Below are 22,334 nucleotides of genomic sequence, written 5' to 3' on the forward strand. Positions count from 1 at the left end.
GGACAGAGGACGTGTTTTACTAGCAACGAATACACAAATGACACTGACGTCCAGTCTAGACTGCCAAATCCTTCGCCACAAAGGCCACTTTCGATGGATACCTAAATACGATTCGCACGCTTATGAACTCGCAAAAGTTACGCTGTGACCTTTGGCAGAGGCTTAGGAAACGATGGGTGAGGTCCTGCGACCTTTATAAGAACCTGTACGACCACAGCGAATCTCTGTATTTTTCTGACTGCCGTCATCGCCAATCCTGTAAGTGTCAAAATTCATCTTCCAGTTGGACCATAACCCCTAAACCATGGTCTAGTTGGTCATGGTTGCAATTCCTCTCAACTTGAGCGAGCCTTACAAGGTTCATTCGAATGTTGCATGTAATTATAAGCAGTGGCGTATCTAGAGCTACCTGCGCCCATGGCAGCATGGTTAACATGATGTCTTTGGGAATGCGTTTTCGTGTGGTCCGAACTAGGTTTCACAGTACAACCTCTCTAATAGCGGGTGCTTTAGATGATTTATGAATGTGCCAGGTTGAGTGCCCGACCTGGCACATTCACACCCAACCACATAATGGCGCCCCTATTCACCTGGCGCCCATGGCACCTGCCCACACCTGCCACACCCTAGATACGCCACTGATTATAAGCAGTGTAGATCATGACTGTGGAGGGGATACATGTAATGTATGTAAAAAAAAAAAATCGTACACTTCATAGGTATAACTCAACTAGCTGGTTTGAACAGTATCCTACAAATCAAACATCAAATATGTAAAAATACAATGTTCATCAAATACAACTCAATCACTCCTCGAAACAACTCAGCGGCGTGGTGGAGCATGCCTTTTCACTTTATGCTAGATGAGCATCCAGTATCCAACTCACTTGGTGGTTCGCAACAAAGGAATCAATGTCGATACCATTACACTTCATATTAGACTTCAACCTACATCTTCCCTTTTATGAACACAATCAATCAACGGAACAATGATAAACGTCTTGGTTATGGTCGCAACGGCAAAACAGCACACCCTCACAAACTGTAACATTAACAGTAATAAACGGTAACAGCAACACATATTTGACAGTTGATTCGTTGGATGTTTGTTGTGATGCAGAGTTATTTAATAATCGCCGAAGATCTCGGTGGTCGATAGTTTCTGGCCCATCTTATCTGCACGTGATCGGCGAAAGCCGCGTCCCTTCCTGTCGGTCCACGTGGCTGCAAGGGAGGCCTAGGCGGCGCTGTCCCGGTTTTGAGGGTAAGTCGGAAAGTGAACCGGTATGAAAAGGCGGCCAGTGCCGCCTTCATGCGTACAGTGGTTGCTGGAGGATCACCAAACCCAACATGCTCTGCGTGCTCGCTCTCGTCGTCTGTCTCGTCGGACTCGGTGAGTGGGTTAGCAAGCGTCCAGGACAAGTTTCACTTCCGGAGCTCCAATATGCTAATCCTTATCGGAGGTGCTGTACCGTCGCTGGTCCTGTGGATACGTCGGGAGATCAGATAGGGTTATCTCTTACGGCGTGAAGTGATCAATTCGTGCGATCATTTTTTTTTTATGTGTCGCTGTTTCTTCTGTGTGTACGCAGTGCAGGCAGATTCAGAGTGTGTGCATCTGTGTGAGGGGCTTATCAGATATTATTATCTGAAATTGATTACTAGTTTCGTTTTTATCCTCGGGAGCACCGATACGTATCACATACCGGGTGTTAGAGCGAGCCCGCGTCCGCGCTTCATTAACCATACATTCTACGTGAATCGGCGTGTCTTGTTTTCGTTATAGCTTACTTGCAATGGTACCCTTTTCCACCGGATAGTAACTCCTACTGACGGCACTATTCGTCCGTCATCCGTACCATTTGCAGCGCGACAGCCAAAATGGTATAATATTTTAATGGATCATATGTTATCACGTTTAAACGATTACATCACACTCCTTGTATTCCGAATCAATATAGCCATGGTAAAATATCACTGTGATACAATAATTGCAATGACGCGAGGTATAGCTCTTGACGTAGCCATCTTATGAAAGAAGCAGTTAAGATTCTGCAAGGTCTTTGGAATTCAATCGCGGCATTACTGAAGAAAAAAAAAGAAAGGAGGATGCCAAAGTAGAGTGACTGTTACGATTTATGCAAAAGTGAATTGTTAGTTATGTTTATGCTAGTATCCATGTTTATCAAGTTTTTTTTTCTTTCTTGCATTCAGAACAGGGTCTTGCCTCGAAATTAACATTCACAACAGCCTTGGTGTCCGAGATTTTTGGAATACCCTATAGAAGTAATCGCGAACGTTTGTGAGCACAAATTGTACGAACACTCCGTTTAGATCAACGAAAGGAACAACACTATTATATTAAGGAATAACAAGTGACATCCGACTTGCCGTAATTCGAACTGCATACCCAATATTACTGGTTTGACTTGAATTTAATTGTGAAAGAAAAAAAAAAAGAAGAAACGAAGAAATTCAACGCGTCATCCGACGAATATGATACTCCCAGCCTGAACCAACCTCTCGCACGAAAAAGGAAGCTACAGAGCGACCCTCCCCCCATCAAGCATACAACTCCCCGAACTGTTGCAAATCCAATGAAACGCGGTGGTGAAAAGTGTGAAAGCAGAACAAGGGTCTCGCTATAGTACACCTTGAACACACACCTTGTCCGGTGTATGATGTATCTTGTATGATGTAACGCCATGAATGATAGCTCAGTTTTGTGTCACACTACGAAACGTAGGCGTCTCTCGTTTAATTGCCTTCTTGCCCTCAGCACTTCAGGATGCGTAATGGTATTCGTGCGTTTTTTTGCGTCAGTGTTGCGAACCCACCGCGCCGCAAATGCGACTCCCAGAGATGCCGCATAATTATTACGTGTCTATACATACTTTTCTGTCTTTACTCCCCTATGGTTTTTGCTCTTGTGCTCAATCTCACGTTAATGAAAGTCTTCTGAAATACGAGGAAAAAACAAAGATGTTAATGCGTCGATAGCATCACGACGTCTTGCGTGTACCGACGACGGACAGAACGCGCGAACCGAATTCTAGAACCTCCGAGATATCATGGGTGTATACCCTGCCCTCCAGTTGCTTCAGCACGCGAGAGGCGATTACAACTGTGTTGTAAGGTTGCATTGAGAACGGTCAAATCTTCCAGCAAGGGTGTGGCCGGACTATTTTATCGCAAGTTGCGATCGAGAAGAAAAATTTGGACAACCGACGAAAGAATCGAAGGCTGTTTATTCGAGATTAGAATACCGCGAAGGTCGGCGAAAGAATCTGGGAGGTATTTGGATTGGCGCTGAGATATTCGCTCTACAACACGAAGGTATTTGGAAGTATATCGGAAGAAAAGAAATTTTGCTTACATGCTGATTTGTTGAGTGCGAGGGCATAGCAGCCGAAGTGTCCCATATTTTATATCGCGGGGTTGGCGTTGACATTAAGTGCGTGTTTCGAAAGAAAGCGAATAAGATATGTAGTATTTTTGCTGCGCGTAGGTTTTGTGTGATGTTGTGTTCGTGTTTTGATAAGCCTTCGGTACATAACTCTATTGTCTTGTATCTTTTGCTGTCGGATAACTTTGTTTTCGGGTAAGTTTTCCTACCTGGTAACTTTTGCTACAGCGTAACTTTGCGCTGTAGTCGGGGTGTGATTGCACACTAGAGAGGCGTTTTTGCTTTATGAACTGCCCGCACGTGGCGTCTTCGTTTGATGAAATAGATGGTTACCCGATGACTTTAGCTTACTATATCACGGTTTCACCCTCGCCGATTAACATTTGAACCGTACCTCAAGAACACCGAATATCCTCTGGATGTACGAATCCGTTAGGACATTAATCGTACATCCAGAGGATATTCGGTGTTGTTGGGGGAGATCAACGGCCCTTGACTCGAATTTAACGCTTAACTCTGCTTCAATAAACGGAGTTATTGTCACTGAAACATTTATCGTGCCACCAACTAGCGCTTGTAAAGAAAGAACAAAAAAGATTTGAGAGGTAACTTCAAGTTTTAACAACCCTTGATCTCTGTTTAAATTTAGCCAGCGTTGGTGAAGCCAAGGCTATGTGCAGTGGCGTCGCTAGGGTATGCGCTACTCGTTAGGGGATGCGTTATGCGTCACCCGCTATGGGCGATCACTCCGTCACCCCCACCCCCAATAATGGATCCCTTGCCATATCAGGAAGATACACAACAAATAACAATATCAGGCCACAAGCCAAAAGAATGAAAAAAGGAAAGATCATGTGCTCGCTCATGTTCGTTTTGGTGTCATTGCGCCGCAGAGCAAGAGACTCGAAGCGGCGGTACTGGTGCGGTGTGTCACCCCTGCTGTCGCGTCACCCGTCACCCCTTACCCCCCCCCCCCCCCTCCTCAAGTGACGCCACTGCCTATGTGACATAATTCGCAATTTCTGTGTCCTACATTGCTGTTTCACTTGGAATTATTGTAAGCTACAACGTCGTTACGAAATTATCGTCCTGCGTGTGCGTGTTTGTTAGTACAGAACAGACAGAGTAAATAGTGGAAGAGTTTCCAGCGTGATTCCACTTTCAGTCAGCTTTATTTGTCGTGCGAAAACATACGGAAAAGAGCCTGAAAACGCCTGTGAACACGTTTTATTCGCGTGGTCGCTCGTCCCGTCGCCCTACACATGTTACGTATAATTGGTTTCCCTTCATTCAGCGCAGAAGATAACTCGATAGAGCTGCTAGCGTGGTCGCGACAGTTCAAGAGCAGCGCACCAGCAGACCGTAAACAGACGGCTTTCCGAACGCGTCGAGGAACGAGAAAAATATAAAATGAAGGGCTCGCTGAGAAAGGCCATTGGCGAAGCTTCTCTGACCTTGAAAAGTTCGTTATTCCGATCTGGTTCGCGAACTGGACCGCGACGGCTTTTCCTGTCTGGCAGCCATCAAACCCTGATACCGCGCCGAAAACACTTGCTCCATATTTTCTCGGTGTAGGCGTGTACGGCGTGATGGACCTAACGTGCCAAAAGCATTACAAAACAAGCGATGCGAAAAGGTGAGCGCTGCTCGTCTTTCATTGGAGTGCAGTGACATCCGAATCTGCTCTTTTTCTTTCTTTTTTTTTCTTTTTACTTTCTACTTGCGCATTTGGACATCCGAAATCTAGCTGTCCTCCTTCTCTGCCCGCGTGTTTTATCGATAAGTAACTCCACTGAACCTCATGTCTGCACGAAGAAATACTTTCTGTCTTCATTGCTCTACCGGACATCAAGTGCCACTATCGCGGCACCGAACCAGGCTGTAGCCAGGAATGTTTTTTGGTGGGGTCTGGGACCTCGTAGGGGAGTAGGTAGGAGTGGGGGGACCCGCTGACCAGTATCACTGCGCATGACGGACACTGTGATATCTAGGTGACTTCTGGCCAGTCTTGCCCGCGGTGAGTCGATCCGTTGAGTATGCGCTGACGAATTCCTCCACCCGTGGCCTCGCTCCAGAGGGAGAGAAGTGCTGAGCGCAACCATCGCGAAGCAGGTGGAAGACTGGATAAGCGCCCACTGTGGTCCCCCTGCAGGTTTCAGGTATAACAGTGGTTCCAGTACCCTTGTCGGCCCTCGAGTGATTTGGTTGCCCAAAACGAAGACCGGCGGTGAAGGTGCGGCTGAGGTTCCTCGTGAAGGTGACGCTGCACTAACCGATTAGCGAATCTCCCTGAGCCGCCTGTGAAGAAGTGGCTCCTCTCCTACATAGCCGGCTACATTTCGGGAAGGGGAGGAGGAGGAAGGGCTAGAGAGCCTCAAGTCCGAAATCCGTTACTGCTTGTGAAATATTTCTTAGATTGAGTATACCTGTAGCAAGATGGGTTTCTCTAGCGGCTTGTTGTCGATATATATCTCGTTCCGTAAGACTGCTGTGCTACACTCTTCTGTTTCGTTTTTATTTGCCTACCGAAGCTCGGTGTATGAGCTGCTAGCGTGTCCGCCTACTGCTCCTAAGGTTGTTGGCTCGATCCCGACCAAGGACGCTTGCAACTTGGACCGTTTCGTTTGGAGATCGACCGCTGTGGCGTCACTCAGGATCATAGTTGTCTCGCGACGTAACGACACGAATTTTTGTATTATTTTATTTATTTATTTGCGTGTGCAACACGCCATAATGATGCTACAGAAGGAGACAGTGTCATTTTACTGAAAAAATGGTTACTCCTAAGAATCGTTGGGTATGGTGGATGACTGACATGACCGGAGGGCAAGGATGCACGGGTCCTTCTTTCACTCGAATCGTGCAGGCTTTACTAAACTGAAGATCACGAGATTGCAACCTGATGCGAGTAACGTCCTGAATTTAAGCGGCCTCACGAAAATAACCGCGCAGTTTCCTTCTGTGATCACACAGTCACCTTTCAGGAAACCGCACTTCTTGTTACTTAAGATGGGGGAGAGAGTTACTTAAGAGGCCAAATTAGAAAGGCGAAACATGGTGCACTATGGCCGACGATAACTGAAGGGGGAATCGCGTTCCCATTTTGAACTTCCGTGCTTCCTTCGATGTGGGCCAGCAGATGATACAGGAGCGAGAATCAGTCCTACCGGATATGTTAATGGGCATCTTTGAAAGGCAAAAGGAGATATCCTTCCGTGTGTTAGACGGCAGCTGTCACGTGCGCCCTACGTCTGGTACATATATTACGCGATCGTCGACGTGGAATATGTTGTAGGGTAAAGTTTGAATAACCGATGGCGAAATATCCTGGAAATATAGATATACCTATAGGGAGCTTTCACCTACGTCACATTGTGACGTGGCAGTGACCTGGCATCCTCGTAAGCTCCTCCCACTGGTGGTCACTTTTTGTGCTGGCGGCATTGAAAGATGGCAAACTGCGCTATTTTTTCAATGCGACAGCCATAGTTTTCATAAAGGAAAATGTGAGAAGGAAGTTGTTCTCTTGATGTTCAGTACTACTTCATCTGTACGTGTAGCCCTGGTTCCTCTGTGGCGCGATCCTCTGACGGTCATGTGCCCGTGAACACTGCGCCGTACAGCCTAGCCTAGTCATCTCTCTTTTCCTTTTTTTTTCTTTTGTTTTGTTTTCTCGGAGTAGCAGAACTTGTCCGGTGACAAGTTCAACCTCTCCGTATTATTTTTAGTCCGTCCAACTCCAACTCCAAAATGTGAGAACGGCAATGACGAGGTGTCTTCGGAATAAAAGAAGGCTATGGACGCGGCCGGATTTCAAAACGCCATTCGAGGCTTCGTTTTTGAGCAAATGCTAAATAATCTCGGCAGCTGCGCCGAAAAAAGTGACCACCGCCATGGCAGCCAAACGCGTTCGTTTGACGTCATGTGAAAACACCCTATAGATCTACCTATAGGGTACTGTTCAGATGACGCATGTGTTCAATAAATTCTAGCGCAGTAGCAGGTGAGGGCCGACGAGCCGCAGAAGTATGAGCACGAGCGGCATGGCCGAAGACTTTCCAGACGAATGTCGGCACAGTTCCCCGTGAAGTCGGCCCAGCACGCATACTAACCTCCCTGTCCCCACTTCTCCCTGCTGTCCTTTCTCCATCTGTCCAGGTCTGTACGCCTCTCATAGCCACAGTTGCTTCGCGGCGCTAACACGCAATCAAAAAAAAAGTGAGCGCACACGACGTCCAATGACAACAGCAGATACGTGATGATGATGATGATAATAATATCATACGATGTTCAGTTGCATGCAGTGGCCCGCAAACGGGAGTGTGTGTGGGTTCGGGTTCCACTCCTGTTGTTACTGTTTTGATGAACTGTCTTTCCTTTAATTAAACTGACTTGTTGATTGTGGATTATCAGTTGTTCAGTGAGAAGCTTCCTCCGAGATGGTCCAAATACGACATCAGGTACTCGTCGTAATCTCCATCCGTTTCACACTCAATGAAAGGACTATCACCTCCTCCCTTGTCAGCAGTTCATCGAAAGGATTAAGAGTTCCGACATCGTTTCACCAAAGTTTCGAATCGTGCGGATCTATGCGGAAGACAACCTTGTCGGACGAGGCTATCTATGCTATCATGGAGGAAATTGAATAAGAGTGTTAACCGGAATAAAGTGCTTAGGGTACAACGCCATAGGTCATACATAGTGAATGCTCGCCATAGGCTTCAAATGTCTAGTATTCAGTATATAATTTCAGCTTTTACCCCTGCATCATTTTATGACCATATAGTTTTCTGGTTTACGTAAATCCACGAATTATCAGTCATTGTCATCACCTTATGAAGAGCTTATACACCGACTAAGATGATCCCGTGTTTATGGAATCGTGCCAGAACAACCTTTGCATCCTAGAGGTAACAAATCTCGGCTAAGGACTGTGACAAGGTCGAAATAAGGCGATTATTGAGCAGAATTCTCTCCGACCTCGTCAAGGAATTTCGAAGAACAGCTACGAGCATCGCTCGCGAACTTTCCCCTGAAGCAGCCGACATCATGCCATACGCCGGTCGCCTTGTCCGGAAGGACAGCGTCTTTCTTGAGGCCTTGCGTGCTGAAATTTGAACTAGGTTACGTCACCCGTGCGTTACCTCATCGATTTCTGCGTGACTGCAGTGTCTGGTCTTTTCATGAAAAGGAAATGCAATAGCCTCAGGTGGAAAGACTAGATGATTTTGTTAGCTCGACCTGGCCGTGATGCAGAAACATTCCTTGCATTCATTCGCTCCCTTCTCCATCCTCGTTACGGAGTGGGCTATGTGGGAATTATGTTGTAGGCTTGACAAATGTCGCGTCTGGCGTTGTACCCACGCGTCGCGCGGACCCGTCACTGGCAGAAACGCTGTTGATTATCTACCCAACTCAGCGTCACCTGTTGTTGTTGGTTATGTAGTGGGACTAACAATAATGTGCTAATGAGTGATATCAAAAGTGTGGCCCTTCGGTGCCTGTCTTTGAACGAAAAATTTAGGATGGTGAGTGGCCGAATTACGCCGAACATGGTGTTCGTGGTTCGGGTCACCAAATGTAGAGGTGGTGGGGTTGCTCTACATGAGCTCCGACCGGCGATGATGGTATGCCACACACAGGCGATGCCGGTGTCCTACCTCCATGGCCGCGCCGGTGGCGGAACTGGGGAGCGAGTGCTCCAGGCGCGTGTCCATCCTCGTCGTTGTCCACGGTCCGTCACAAACGCAACAGTGGCGTTATTAGAGTCAGCACGGCTACGAAATTTGTAAACGCGCGGAAGGCGTACGCTTGAATGTGGAGCTTACCTTTTACTTCTTTGAAAACGCAGTCATCAGTCACGTCCATGACCTATTGAATTAGATTGGATTGCTTTAACTTGTTCATTGTGTCTTTCTGTTATGTTCTGCATCGTTTAATATGATTTGGATTAGGGTATCTCTCGGAGTGCACCGTAGACATGAACAGCGCGGGAAGTAGACGCAAACACGAATAAGCAAGGACGAGATGGGACGAGCTCTTACTTCCAACACAAGTTTCATTTCACGAAAAAAGAAAAAAAGAACAAACAAAAAACAGGTCATCATTCACTCCCCTTCTTGCAGTACAGTATGTTCAGTTGCGATGCCTGTGATGTGTACAGCTGCGTGCTTGACCCATGTACCCTCCGTGTCTTGCTTCAGAATCATTTAAAAATCTACAGTCGTGACAACTTGAGGTTGAGGATTGGGATGTCACGACATTACTAACACCTCTCCTATGACCGACTATTCATTATGGCGTAGGACTTCTGCGCGGACAGTGTGCCAGCCAGTCATGTGTGACGGCACTATTTGTCCTCTTGTTGCCGCTGCTGGGCCATAAAACACCAGGTCACCAACAAAATACCAGACGCCATACTCTTATCTAATACGTATACTCGCGAACCAGGCAAAACCTTATTTCTCTCGCCAAACGCGCAGAAGTTCCACTGACTTTGATTCATTATCACACTCCACAGGTCGTGCCAACTGTACCGGGAAAACGACTTCGGAAACACTTTGTTCCGCATGACGTGGGCAGAGAATGGCGTCCATTTTCCGCCAGCGTTGTCCCGCATACCTGACGCCGCCACGAGCCACTGTCAGAGCGACGTCGCCGAAGGGTCTTGCGCGGGTTGGATGTCCGCCCTCTACGGGGTGGACCCGGGACAATTTACGTGGCACAAGCGAGTCGTTTTATGGCGTGAAAGTGGGGCACTCCGATGCCACGGGGAACGCAGTAGCACTTTATGCTGCCACGAGTGTACCCACTATTTCCGTGAATTACTTAACGGCTGTTGTTCAGCTGTTACGTTGTTGTTCACGATGACGATGATAGAGGGGTTGTTACGTGACAGGTTCACCTGCGACAAAGTGTGATCGCAATCTTTCTCGAGAGTTCATCTGGGCTATGGCGAGAGGATAGCAGCAACTGAAAGAGTTTGAGGAAACTTATTCTGTGCTCCAGTGACGAGAGCGGATAACAAGCCCGTAAGGGTGAAGAAAGCTCTGACACTATTGCCGCCGAGCATCTAAAAAAAGAAAAAGATGAGGGTCGAGGTGGCTGCAGGAAGAAAAATATATGGAGGTGCTGGCCCCTTAGAATGGGCGCTAAAGTGCTCTCATCGCTGAATGAAATATACCGTTTCCTTGACAGCAATGCAAAAGGAACGCGATTCATTCGTTGCCTCGTTTGTGATTTATGAGCGAGAGAAACCGCAGCTTACGCTTTCTCCCTCCCTCTCCTTCTCAAGAAGGTCGACAATGCGGAGCGGGCTCTCATTGGTCTCTTCAAACGATTTGTCCAATCATATAGCGGGAGCTTGTTTTGAGGAGACCAATCTGAGTCATTTCTGCATAATTGTCGCACTTCTTGAGAAGGAGAGGGGAAGCGTAACGTTTTGGACATCAGTGCCACTTTAAATGCCCCTAGGTGTGCCTATTGCTTCTATCTTTTAATTTCGTGTTAGCACTGCGAAGTAACTGTGTCGATGAGCGCCGTACAGACGTGGACAGATGGAGTCAGGACAGCAGGAAGGAGTGGGAGACAGGGGGCTTAGTATGCGTCCTGGGCAGACTTCGTGCGGAACTGTGCAGACATTCGTCTGTCGTAGCTTTTGGGGAGCCGAATTTAGGATGTCACTTATAACAAATTATCTCCGGAGAACTTCGAAATTACGAGGAAATAATAAACTCCGGTTTTCATCGTAGGAATGTGTCAGGTATACACACTGTCCGCTGAGAATCAATCTCGGATTCGAGAAGTCTGTGTCGTACGCTAAACACTTGATACTCATGAGGCGTACAAGCATTGTATACGCACTTGAACATACGGTACTACACTCACTCTATACACTGTGCCCGCTGTAGACGATGCGTGTATGCATAACCCCATGAGCACGGCGATGGCCATCCGAACGAGGACAGCCTCATTCCCGACGTGACTTTGAACGTGAGAAGTGATCACACGCTGTGTCAAAAGTTTCAATGACTCCCGGTTTGGGATGTAGCCAAACAAGAATGTACGTCATCCACTTTTTATGTGGGGCGAAACGACGGTGCCGCCTGCTTTTCTTCTTCTTTCCTGCAATCTCCTCGTTTTCAACTGGATGTCCTGCAAAGTGGTTGAAGGTGCACATGGAAGCCGCCCTCTGTCAAATTGGGTCAGTGCCGACACCCCGTCTGACCGCGGTGTACCATGATTGATTTCACCGTCATTCATCCTTCGTTCCAACATTTTTTTTGTGCGGAGAGTCTGCGCTGGTTGAGTCGGGGGGGCCCCTCGTTACACTCCTGCAGGCAATCTTTGCGCCCTTGCCAGCAGCGCCGTTTATCTACGTAGCGTTCCACAGGGTGTCTTGCGTTTATCAGCGTGGAAGTAAAGAGAAAAGAAAAATGACTTGTGCACGACATACCAGAGAAGAGGCACATTGGAATGGAACTTTCTCTTTGAAGTCTCAAGACATTGAAAAATTGGGGAGAGATCTCTGTGTTGGAGAAGACTTCGAGGCTTTGGGACTAGGATTTACTTTGGCGACTTTCGTGATGTTAATTGCGTTAATGAGTTGATGGTATTGACTGGTAAGTTGGAGCATTATAGTTGACAGTTCCGACGAACCACTCGCAGACGACGTTGACGGGGCCGTTGCTCGGTGATTGGCGTTGCTTGGGCCGCTGCGTGTTTGAGAGCTTGGGGACGAAATTGGTGGAGAAGCCCTAGATGTCTGCAGGGTTTTTGGCTCTATGCTCTCGGACATGTTATGCTCTGTAAGGCCATAACGCTGCATGGATTTCCTTTGGATGGATTTCCATGGATAGCATAGGGCATTGTACCATCATTTGTCGTTAAGGACCATGCAAAATAACGCAGACAGGCATCAGGTTGCTAGAGTGAGCCCCATTCTCTGCATTACGCATCCTTGTCAGCATTCCTGAGGACGGCCTGAGCATCCTCATACTTTGACCGTGCTAATTAAAAGTTCATCGGCCAAAAGTAGTCGTTGTAGTGTAAAAGGGGATACCAACTGCCAACCAAGAAATAAATTGCTCTCAATCATGTCGACTAACCAGGAACCTTGCCCACTCAAACGGTTGCGAGAGGAAAAGTACCTTTTGAAGCACCGCCCCGCCTGTGTGTGTTTTTTTACGAACGGAGTCGCACTTTAACGCGTATTTATATCCGTTCCCTCGTAGCTTACTCATTTACGTGCCTAATGTAGGTCGACTTGCCGGAGGACACTCACCTTGCTCGAAAAGAAAGCGTGAACTGCGGTGCAGCAGACGACGTTGCTGTTTCAAGCAGTGACCCACAAAAGGAGAGTTGCTTTACGGGGTGGATCCTTCGGGAACGAATTGTAATGTATATTCTTCACGGCAGCACCATTTCGACGTTGAATTCCGCGAGTATTTCACACGGCAAGGCTTTTTTGCGGACCATGAGAGGCCGGCGAGATATACACCTCTGTCGACCCGAGACAAAGTTCAGTAGCCCTTTGTTATTTCAAGGAGGAAAGTAATGAGCGGTGAGGCTAAGAAAGAGATAGCAGGCGTTTGCTTTATACTGATGTTACTGCCGCGTTCATTCCATGTGTGGGAAAGTTCGGACGCCCGAGTTCTTAATCGTCGAGTGATGACGAAAGTGGTTGTACAGTTTTTGAGGAGACCCGACTGCTATACTACTGGTTAATACTCCCGACTGGTTAATACTAATGGCGTGCGCACTTTGCAGCTCCATTGCGAGGAGCTTGGTATAATGGCGGCAGGCGCACAGCTAGAGTTTATTTCCCTCTCCCTGCGCTCCGATTAACTACCGCGCCGGCCGTTGGCGGTGCTGCAGCTGCTGTGATGTCACGCGTGTATCTGTGATGTGATAGGTAGTATCCACTGTACAACGTGATGTTGTGACGTCGTGGTGCGGTGACGTCATTTCGTTTCTGACACGCTGGCCCATCATGTTGCGGACACACCCTATGGACTATGTACTTGGAGCACATTTGCATACTTTTAAAGCAAATACATAAAAACATTCGCGTTAGCAAAACACGTGAATCTGCTTGCCCGTCAGCCTCGCGTCCGCCATCTTCCCGTATGCCCCACTCTCTATGTACTACCATGGCCACTTGCGCGCACAAGTGGCTTTGGTACTACACTACATTTTCCGACTAAATTGTCCGCTGGCGGAGATATACCTCATTGACTGTGCCTCCTATGTTCTCCTATGTTGTCTCGGAGTATAGTACTATACCTATTTTCCTGCGATCGTCTTTTCTAGTCTGATTTTCTGCCTTTGAACCTTTCTTGAAGGACAATGTCATGATGATAGTTTCGTGCCTTCGTAGGTTCCGCTCAACGGGCCGCAGACTATGAATGCCCCGAGCAGTTCGGCTTCTATCCCCACCACAAGAGCTGTGACAAGTACTACGCTTGCAGTAATGGTACCGCTAGTCTGAAGACCTGCGGCAATGGTCTCGTCTTCGACGACGTCGACCCACTGCGGGAGAACTGCGCTTACCCATTCTCCGTGACCTGCGGCGACAGGACCGACCTCGGTGAGTTCTGGGTTCATCTTCCGTGCCCCTTCTTTACGTGGCTGTTTCTTTGCCCTCTCTAGAGCCTCCGATCAGCACTCCCAACTGTCCACGCCTGTACGGCATCTTCCCCGACACCCACAACTGCCGCGTGTTCTTCTCTTGCTGGAACGGTGAGAGTTCTCGGTACGAGTGTCCCCCTGGCCTCGCCTACGACAACGACCAACGCGTCTGTGTCTGGGCTGACCTTGTCGACCGTTGCGACCAACGCGGTGAGCCCGACACTTTCGATGCTATACCCGTAGAAATACTTTCACCGCCGGTTCACCCACACGCAGCTTAAACGTCTCCCGCTTTGTTGCAGAGGTTGCCGAGGGATTCGTCTGCCCTGACCCTGCCGATGTTGATCAGCCAGGTGTCTTCACGCGTCACGCCCATCCAACTGACTGCCGTAAATTCTACGTGTGCATTGAAGGTCAGGCCAGGCCTTATGGCTGCAGCTTGGGCACTGTCTTCAACGTGGACTCTCTGCAGTGCGATGACCCAGAGAATGTTCAGGGATGGTGAGTAGAAGTGTAGTGGATGGTAAAAGCGTAACGTAGTGAAGACCTACTGTTAGCCAACGGGTAATCGGTGCGTCAGAAGGCGCACGTGTAGGCATGACGCCATGTACGCCTTAAACAATAATTCGAGCGTCACCTGCACTAGCGTATCATTATCCAAATAGCATACAAACAGGTCTTCAAGGTTTACAAATGCCAACAGGCGCTGGTGACAACAAAGTTTGACTGCATAAAAATACAAGTACGGCGAAAAATCGTACGAACTAAATAAACACCTACTCGCACGGAAAAGAAAAAAAAAAGTGAAGAGCATATGTTACAGGACAAAAGACAGCACACTTGGACACGACTTGACGCATCTGTGTGTAACTGTTACGAAACCTCGTAGCCAACCGTGTAGGGAACTTCAACCGTATTAGGGAGTCATAGTAGATTTGGGAGTGCCCATGATAACGTTTCCGAAAATAGGGAGTTTTACGAAACCGTAAGCGCGTTCCGATTCCGTATCGCTGTCAATCAATCGGGTGTCAGCAACGTGACGTCAGCCACTCCATAGGAGTCAGGCGATTGGCTTATCATGTTTTCATAAACGTGTATCACGAAGCTTCTACGTTCTCTTTAAACTGCCTAATGTGATTGAGAAGCCCATCGCCTTGCTTCTTTGAAGTGAGTGACTTTCTTTATCGTATCGTTTTCGTAGAGTTCCTCCGATGTACTAAACTCGCTAAAGACGCATTGCATACACATGCAGTATTGCGTAACATGCTAAAACATGTCTGTTTCATTTTGTAGCGAAAACTACTATGGAGACCTAGACGTGAAGAACCTTAAGAAGGCCCAGAGTCCGAAGAAGCCATCGGGACGTCAATCGAGTCATGCTGACGACAACTAGGATCACGTAACTCCGAATTTCCCTTCAAATATCATCTCTCATCTCAAAGCTACCATCAGTCATCAAGAGAAACCGTGTAGAGAATCATCGCCGAGAAAATGAAATAACATCCGCGTCTATTTACAGCAATCCAGAGGGGTTGTTGCAGACGCATGCTATGTCACTGCAAGTCTTCATCTCCATTATGATCAGTTGCATTAAAATTTATCCTCCTGACGTGCAGGCTCGTATTAAATAAGTTGCACGCACATCACGTGTTGTCGGCCTTGAGGAACAGTTCAGAATATATATAGATATATATATATATATTTCTGCGAGCAAGCCAACATGTCGCACTGCTGTAACGGAGCAGTCCTCGTGCGTCTGCATCTGCGTAGAGGAAAGCACAAGTTGTTTGTGTGATAATATAAAAGTGTGCTTGGAACACTGTGTTAACGAAAGAGTTTTGGAGTATTTTCACACTGTGTTAAGGTGTCATTAAATGTTGCCGGTGCACCTGCAAATTAGGATCTCAACATTGCTGAGATCAACTCACCGCTTCCAACGTTTTGCAGACAATTTTTAGGCGGAGGGGCCACATACTGGACATGCCATAACCACTTGCAGACCTGCCTTGCAGAGTTTCATGAAAAGCATTATCTGACCGTCATAGCTGCCTGCAGCGAGTGGCCCGAAACTTGACAACGCTGGGCGACGAATGCCTGCGCAGTGGGCGCATTGAGAGACATTTTTCGTCAGAAATATGCCTCTAAACAGAACCCCTTTATGCCTGTAAAGCGGGCAGGACGTCTGGTGTTCAGTCTTATAACTAAGTGCAGGACATGCATGCTCACGCGTACGAGAGAGAGATATATACATGATGACGCGTACGAATTTCGCTTACTGCACGCAATTTTATGTTTCGAACCCTATATTCACTACAGCGAAGCGTTTGCCACCATAGGTAAAGAAAATCTGTTACCGTCACCACACCTGACATACAAAACATATCCCAGACCTAAAAGATATCTATTCTCGTTATTTACACAACGTTTATCTATTACGTCTATCTATTACGTTATTTACACTGTCTAACATATCTGGAGTCAATCTGCACGGCATTAGCCATGCAAGGTAGAAGTCTGCACATGTGTAGAGTATATCTACAGCTTGCGACATACTTACCTGGAATCGACATCTTGAAGTTTATCCAGCTTGGAATCTACAGCCGTTGCAAGACAAGTACTGGATAGCATGCCGTACTAGTCGGAAGATACATTCTTGCACCACCTGTAGATTTCAGACAGGATAGACCGCAAGCTGTCGGTTGCAGACAGGCATGTCGCAAGCTGTACCTTAGGCTTGGCAAGGAGCATTGGACGGTGCTGACGAAGTTGGAAAGAGCGCAGTAGGGCGTTGAAGAGCTATGAAGGTACAGAGGTTTGTCGTCCGTCTGCTCGACAAGAAGAGTCTGTCGGTGCTGACAAAGTCGGAAGGAGTGTGAATGGGTGTTGAAGTGCGATGAAGATACAGGTTTGTCGTTCGTCTGCTCTGCAAAGAGCGTCGGTCGGTGCTGACGAAGTTCGAAAGAGCACGATAGGGTGTTGAGGCGCGATGAAGGCACAGGATTGTTGTTCGTCTGCTTTGCAGGGAGAGTCTGTCAGTGCTGACGAAGTTGGGGAGGGCGTGAATGGGAGTTGAAGCTCGATGAACGTTCAGGTTTGTCGGTTGTCTGCTCGGCAAGGGGAGTCGGTCGGTGCTGACGAAGTTGGAAAGAGCGTGGATGGGTGTTGAAGCGCGATGAAGGTACAGGTCTGTCGCCCGTCTGCACGGCAATGAGCGTGCGTTGGTGCTGACGATGTTGGAAAGAGCGTGGATGAGGTTCTGTAGCGCGATGATAAGGAATAGGTTTGTCGTTTGTCTGCTTTGCAAAAAGAGTCAGTCGGTGCTGACGAAGGTGGAAAGAGCGTGGATATTTCTTGAAGCGCGATGAAGGTACAAGTTTGTCGTTTGTATGCTCGGCAAGGAGCGTCGTCGGTCAGTGCGGTGCTGGCGAATTTCGAATCTGCGTGGATGGGTACTGAAGCGTGATGAAGATGCAGGTTTGTCGCAAGTCTGCTCGGCAAGGAGCGTCGGTTGGTGTTGGCGAAGTTGGAAAGAGCGTGGATGGGCGCTGAAGCGCGATGAAGTGTTGGTCGTCCGTCTGCTCGGTAAGGAGACCCGGTCGGTGCTGATGAAGTCGCAAAGAGCATAGATAGGCGTTGAAGCGCGATGAAGGTTTGTCGTTCGTCCGTTAGGCAAGGTGCGTCGGTCGGTGCTGACGAAGTTTGAAAGAGCGCGGATCGTTGTTGAAGCGCGATGAAAGTAAAGGTTTTTCGTCCGTCTGCTCGGCTAGGAGCGTTGGTCGGTGCTGACGTAGTTGGAAAGAGCGTGGATGTGTGTTGAAGTACTGTGAGGGTACAGGTTTGTCGTTCGTCTCCTTGTCAAGGAGAGTCGATAGGTGCTGACAAAGTTGGGAAGAGTGTGGATGGGTGTCGAAGCGCGATGAAGGTAAAGTTTTTCGTCCATCCTCTCAGCAAGGGACATCAGTCGGTGCTGACGAAGTTGGAAAGATCGTGGACCGTTGTTGAAGCACGGTGAGGTTACAGGTTTGTCGTTCGCCCGCTCAGCAGGGAGCGTCGATAGGTACTGACGAAGTTGGAAAGAGCGTGTATGGGCACTGAATCGCGATGAAGGTACATGTTTGTCGTCCGTGTGCCCGACAAGAAGAGCCGGTCGGTGCTGACGAAGTAGGAAAGAGTGTGAATGGGTGCTGAAGCGCGATGAAGGTACATGTTTGTCGTCCGTCTGCTCGGCAAGGAGCGTTCGTCGGTGCTGACGAAGTTGGAAAGAGCGTGGATGGATGCCGAAGTGCGATGAAGCTCGTCCGCTCGACAAGGAGCGTCGGTCGGTGTTGACGAAGTTTGAAAGAGCGTGGATGGGTGCTGAAGTGCGATGAAGGTACAGGATTGTCGTTCATCCGCTCAGCAGGGAGCGTCGATAGATACTGACGAAGTTGGAGAGAGCGTGTATGGGCACTGAATCGCGATGAAGGTACATGTTTGTCGTCCGTGTGCCCGACAAGAAGAGCCGGTCGGTGCTGACGAAGTAGGAAAGAGTGTGAATGGGTGCTGAAGCGCGATGAAGGTACATGTTTGTCGTTCCTCCGCTCTGCAAAGAGCGTCGGCCGGTGCTGACAAAGTTGGAAAGAGTGTGAATAGGTGTTGAAGCGCGATGAAGGTACAGGTTTGTCGTCCGTCTGGTCGGCAAGGAGCGTTCGTCGGTGCTGACGAATTTGGAAAGAGCGTGGATGGATGCCGAAGTGCGATGAAGCTCGCCCGCTCGACAAGGAGCGTCGGTCGGTGTTGACGAAGTTTGAAAGAGCGTGGATGGGTTCTGAAGCGCGATGAAGGTACATGATTGTCGTTCATCCGCTCGGCAAGGAGCGTCGGTCGGTGCTGACGAAGTTGGAAAGGACGTGGGCGGGCGATGAAGGTACATGTTGGTCGTCCGTCTGCTCGGCAAGGGGAGTCGGCCGGTCGCGTTGGTCGGTGCTAACGAAGTTGGATAAGGCGCAGTACGGGATAACGATCAGTTGCAGGTCGGGCCTGATCTTCAACTTATCGTTATCCCGTAACGCGCGTCAAATGCATCACTTCGGCCCGTGACTCGCCACGAGATCTCGCGCGAGCCTGTCAAAGCGGCTTTGGAGCGCGCGACCTTTAAATATAACGATAACTATAACGATCGTTATGTGAAAGTTGAAAATCGGACCCGTTTGTCGTCCGTCTGCTCGGCAAGGAGCGTCGGTCGGTGCTGACGAAGCTGAAAGAGCGTGGATGGGTGTTGGAGCACGATCAAGGTAAAGGTTTTCGTTCGTCCGCTCGCGAAGGAGAGCCAGTCGGTGCTGACGAAGTTATATACAGGATATTCGTGCTTCTGCTGTGCAAAGTGTGTCGGTCGGTGCTGACGAAGCTGGAAAGAGCGTGGATAGGTGTCGGACAGCGATGAAGGTACATTGTCGTTCGTCTTCTCGGCAAGGAGCGCCGGTCGGTGCTGACGAAGCTGAAAGAGCGTGGATGGGTGTTGGAGCACGATCAAGGTAAAGGTTTTCGTTCGTCCGCTCGCGAAGGAGAGCCAGTCGGTGCTGACGAAGTTATATACAGGATATTCGTGCTTCTGCTGTGCAAAGTGTGTCGGTCGGTGCTGACGAAGCTGGAAAGAGCGTGGATAGGTGTCGGACAGCGATGAAGGTACATTGTCGTTCGTCTTCTCGGCAAGGAGCGCCGGTCGGTGCTGACGAAGCTGAAAGAGCGTGGATGGGTGTTGGAGCACGATCAAGGTAAAGGTTTTCGTTCGTCCGCTCGCGAAGGAGAGCCAGTCGGTGCTGACGAAGTTATATACAGGATATTCGTGCTTCTGCTGTGCAAAGTGTGTCGGTCGGTGCTGACGAAGCTGGAAAGAGCGTGGACAGGTGTCGGACAGCGATGAAGGTACATTGTCGTTCGTCTTCTCGGCAAGGAGCGCCGGTCGGTGCTGACGAAGCTGAAAGAGCGTGGATGGGTGTTGGAGCACGATCAAGGTAAAGGTTTTCGTTCGTCCGCTCGCGAAGGAGAGCCAGTCGGTGCTGACGAAGTTATATACAGGATATTCGTGCTTCTGCTGTGCAAAGTGTGTCGGTCGGTGCTGACGAAGCTGGAAAGAGCGTGGATAGGTGTCGGACAGCGATGAAGGTACATTGTCGTTCGTCTTCTCGGCAAGGAGCGCCGGTCGGTGCTGACGAAGCTGAAAGAGCGTGGATGGGTGTTGGAGCACGATCAAGGTAAAGGTTTTCGTTCGTCCGCTCGCGAAGGAGAGCCAGTCGGTGCTGACGAAGTTATATACAGGATATTCGTGCTTCTGCTGTGCAAAGTGTGTCGGTCGGTGCTGACGAAGCTGGAAAGAGCGTGGATAGGTGTCGGACAGCGATGAAGGTACATTGTCGTTCGTCTTCTCGGCAAGGAGCGCCGGTCGGTGCTGACGAAGCTGAAAGAGCGTGGATGGGTGTTGGAGCACGATCAAGGTAAAGGTTTTCGTTCGTCCGCTCGCGAAGGAGAGCCAGTCGGTGCTGACGAAGTTATATACAGGATATTCGTGCTTCTGCTGTGCAAAGTGTGTCGGTCGGTGCTGACGAAGCTGGAAAGAGCGTGGATAGGTGTCGGACAGCGATGAAGGTACATTGTCGTTCGTCTTCTCGACAAGGAGCGCCGGTCGGTGCTCGTCGGTTTGAGAAGGAGCATGGGCCGGTGCTGACGAAGTTGGACGGAAGGTGGATGGGTGTTGAAGGGCGATGAAGGCACAGGTTTGTCGTTCGTCTACCTGGCTGTAACCGTCGGTCAAAGCTGATCATGCTGAAAAAGAAAAAAAAAAAGGGGGGGAGAGCATGTGAGAGGTTCAAAGCGTGCGTCAGTTTGAGAGGAATGGGCAACATGCTGCTTCCTAATTTTCGCTTCGGTTGAGTTCAGCCTGTTACTTTAGATGGAGTTCATGACTTGAATTCTTCAGCGTACCGAGGTGCTGCAGATCTCTTTGCTGCTGCTACCGAGGTGCTGCAGTCTTTCATGCGTGCGTATCTCATTTTCTATCGTTCGACAACCACAAGCAAACTCAACTCAAAGTTACCACCAAGAAATAAAGGATGTGTCACATGAATATTGAATATGAATATTGATTACGTCCTCTGTACGTAAAGGTTTGCCGCAGACAACAACGAGTGAAATGGGTTTAGGCCTTAGGGCTGCGTGCCGCTAAATCGGAGCAGAGTCTGCTCAAAGTATAGTTCGCTGCAGGAGACCTTCCAGGATTCCATGGGACCTGGATCGAACGTTGTCGTCTTGCGTCCATCTTCGTGCAGACGCAGTTCTGCAGCTTTCCCACACCTGGTAAGACGATACAAAAGACAAAAAAAATACAGAAAGAGCACGTGAAACTTTGTAGATGTATCCGGTATGTTCTGCGCAGAAGTGACATTTCTTTGGACAGCACACACATACGCAGTACAGGGCTGTGGAATTAGGTAGCCCATTCCAGTCCAATTCCATTCCGAGGAATGGATATATGTGCTAATTACATTCCTCTTCCAATTCCTTGGAGCTATGTTCAATTCCCATTCCTGGAATGGCTTGGCAGCGCCCATATATTCCATTCCTTCAACGTAATAAACGTATACCCCCATTCCTTCAATTCTGAAAAGAATTAAAAAGGCAATATGAATTAAACAAATGAGAAGTCGATGCTTGCCAGCAGAGCAGTGCAGGTGACGACATCCAGAAGAAAAATGCACAAATGCAACGTGTAGAGGGGTTCCTAGCATCAGAATGAGACTAATGCACCTGAAATCGTGCTCAGCAAATTGTGTGTTCTTCCACCAGAAGGCAATTCGCCGTGCGCTGTTTCGGCAGCGGCAGTGACGTTGTCTGTATGCGCGTATTGTTTCTCTATAGTTAAAGTGCACTTACTATAGTTGTCTTCGCACGCCTCTTCTTCACCCACCGCTAGCGTGTGTGCCTCGCGAAGGTGAGTCGCTTCAGTAGCAGACGACAGCCGAGCTCGGCAGCCGAGCTCGTGACGCTGGACAGGTGGGGTGCGTGATTGTGGGTTCAAGGAGCAGTGGAACAGAGTGTTAAACAGAAGATTTTAATAGTGTCACCCAGGCCACTCCATTCCCATTCCATTCCGTTGAAAAAGCAGAATGATTCCATTCCCACTCCAGTAATAATTTCATTGTTGCCATTCCATTCCCCTTCCATTCTGGGCTCTATAAAAGAGGAATGACTCCGGAGTGGCAACTCCGCAACCCTACACATTGTGCCAAGGTAAATCTACCGTGAAAGTACACCCGGCAATCAG

At 48.7% G+C, this 22,334-nt stretch overlaps 2 protein-coding genes and 1 long non-coding RNA gene across 4 annotated transcripts in view; 1 reads left to right on the forward strand and 2 right to left on the reverse strand.

Moving 5' to 3' along the window:
• LOC135368338 (uncharacterized) overlaps window positions 1-14,141 on the reverse strand; it is a 66,442-nt gene extending 52,301 nt beyond the window's left edge. The window contains exon 1 of one of the 2 annotated variants that reach the window (XM_064601539.1): window positions 13,958-14,141. In XM_064601539.1, coding sequence (XP_064457609.1) covers window positions 13,958-14,011 — 54 coding nt within the window. In that variant the 5' untranslated portion in view covers window positions 14,012-14,141. The remainder of the gene's footprint in view (window positions 1-13,957) is intronic. The other variant, XM_064601540.1, reaches the window with a different exon arrangement.
• On the reverse strand, window positions 2-3,452 carry LOC135368350 (uncharacterized). Its single transcript, XR_010414760.1, has 2 exons — window positions 3,377-3,452; window positions 2-1,483 (listed from the first exon to the last, which is right to left on the reverse strand). It is a non-coding gene; the product is annotated as an uncharacterized LOC135368350 (long non-coding RNA).
• On the forward strand, window positions 1,242-15,644 carry LOC135368346 (protein obstructor-E-like). The gene is made up of 5 exons (XM_064601552.1): window positions 1,242-1,393; window positions 13,785-13,994; window positions 14,057-14,245; window positions 14,338-14,536; window positions 15,329-15,644. Exons 1-5 carry the CDS (start codon window positions 1,351-1,353, stop codon window positions 15,426-15,428), a joined length of 741 nt encoding a protein of 246 aa, XP_064457622.1. The 5' UTR covers window positions 1,242-1,350; the 3' UTR covers window positions 15,429-15,644.
• Window positions 15,645-22,334: the final 6,690 nt, after the last annotated feature.

The sequence above is a fragment of the Ornithodoros turicata genome, chromosome 9, assembly GCF_037126465.1.
Source record: "Ornithodoros turicata isolate Travis chromosome 9, ASM3712646v1, whole genome shotgun sequence".
Taxonomy (NCBI): domain Eukaryota; kingdom Metazoa; phylum Arthropoda; class Arachnida; order Ixodida; family Argasidae; genus Ornithodoros; species Ornithodoros turicata.

Bases quoted from the DNA above. Each gene is read 5' to 3' on its own strand.
- LOC135368346 (XM_064601552.1), top strand. From the start codon at position 1,351: ATGCTCTGCGTGCTCGCTCTCGTCGTCTGTCTCGTCGGACTCG. The intron at 14,246-14,337 runs GTGAGCCCGACA...GCTTTGTTGCAG, and splicing joins CGACCGTTGCGACCAACGCG to AGGTTGCCGAGGGATTCGTC. The intron at 14,537-15,328 runs GTGAGTAGAAGT...TTCATTTTGTAG, and splicing joins CCAGAGAATGTTCAGGGATG to CGAAAACTACTATGGAGACC.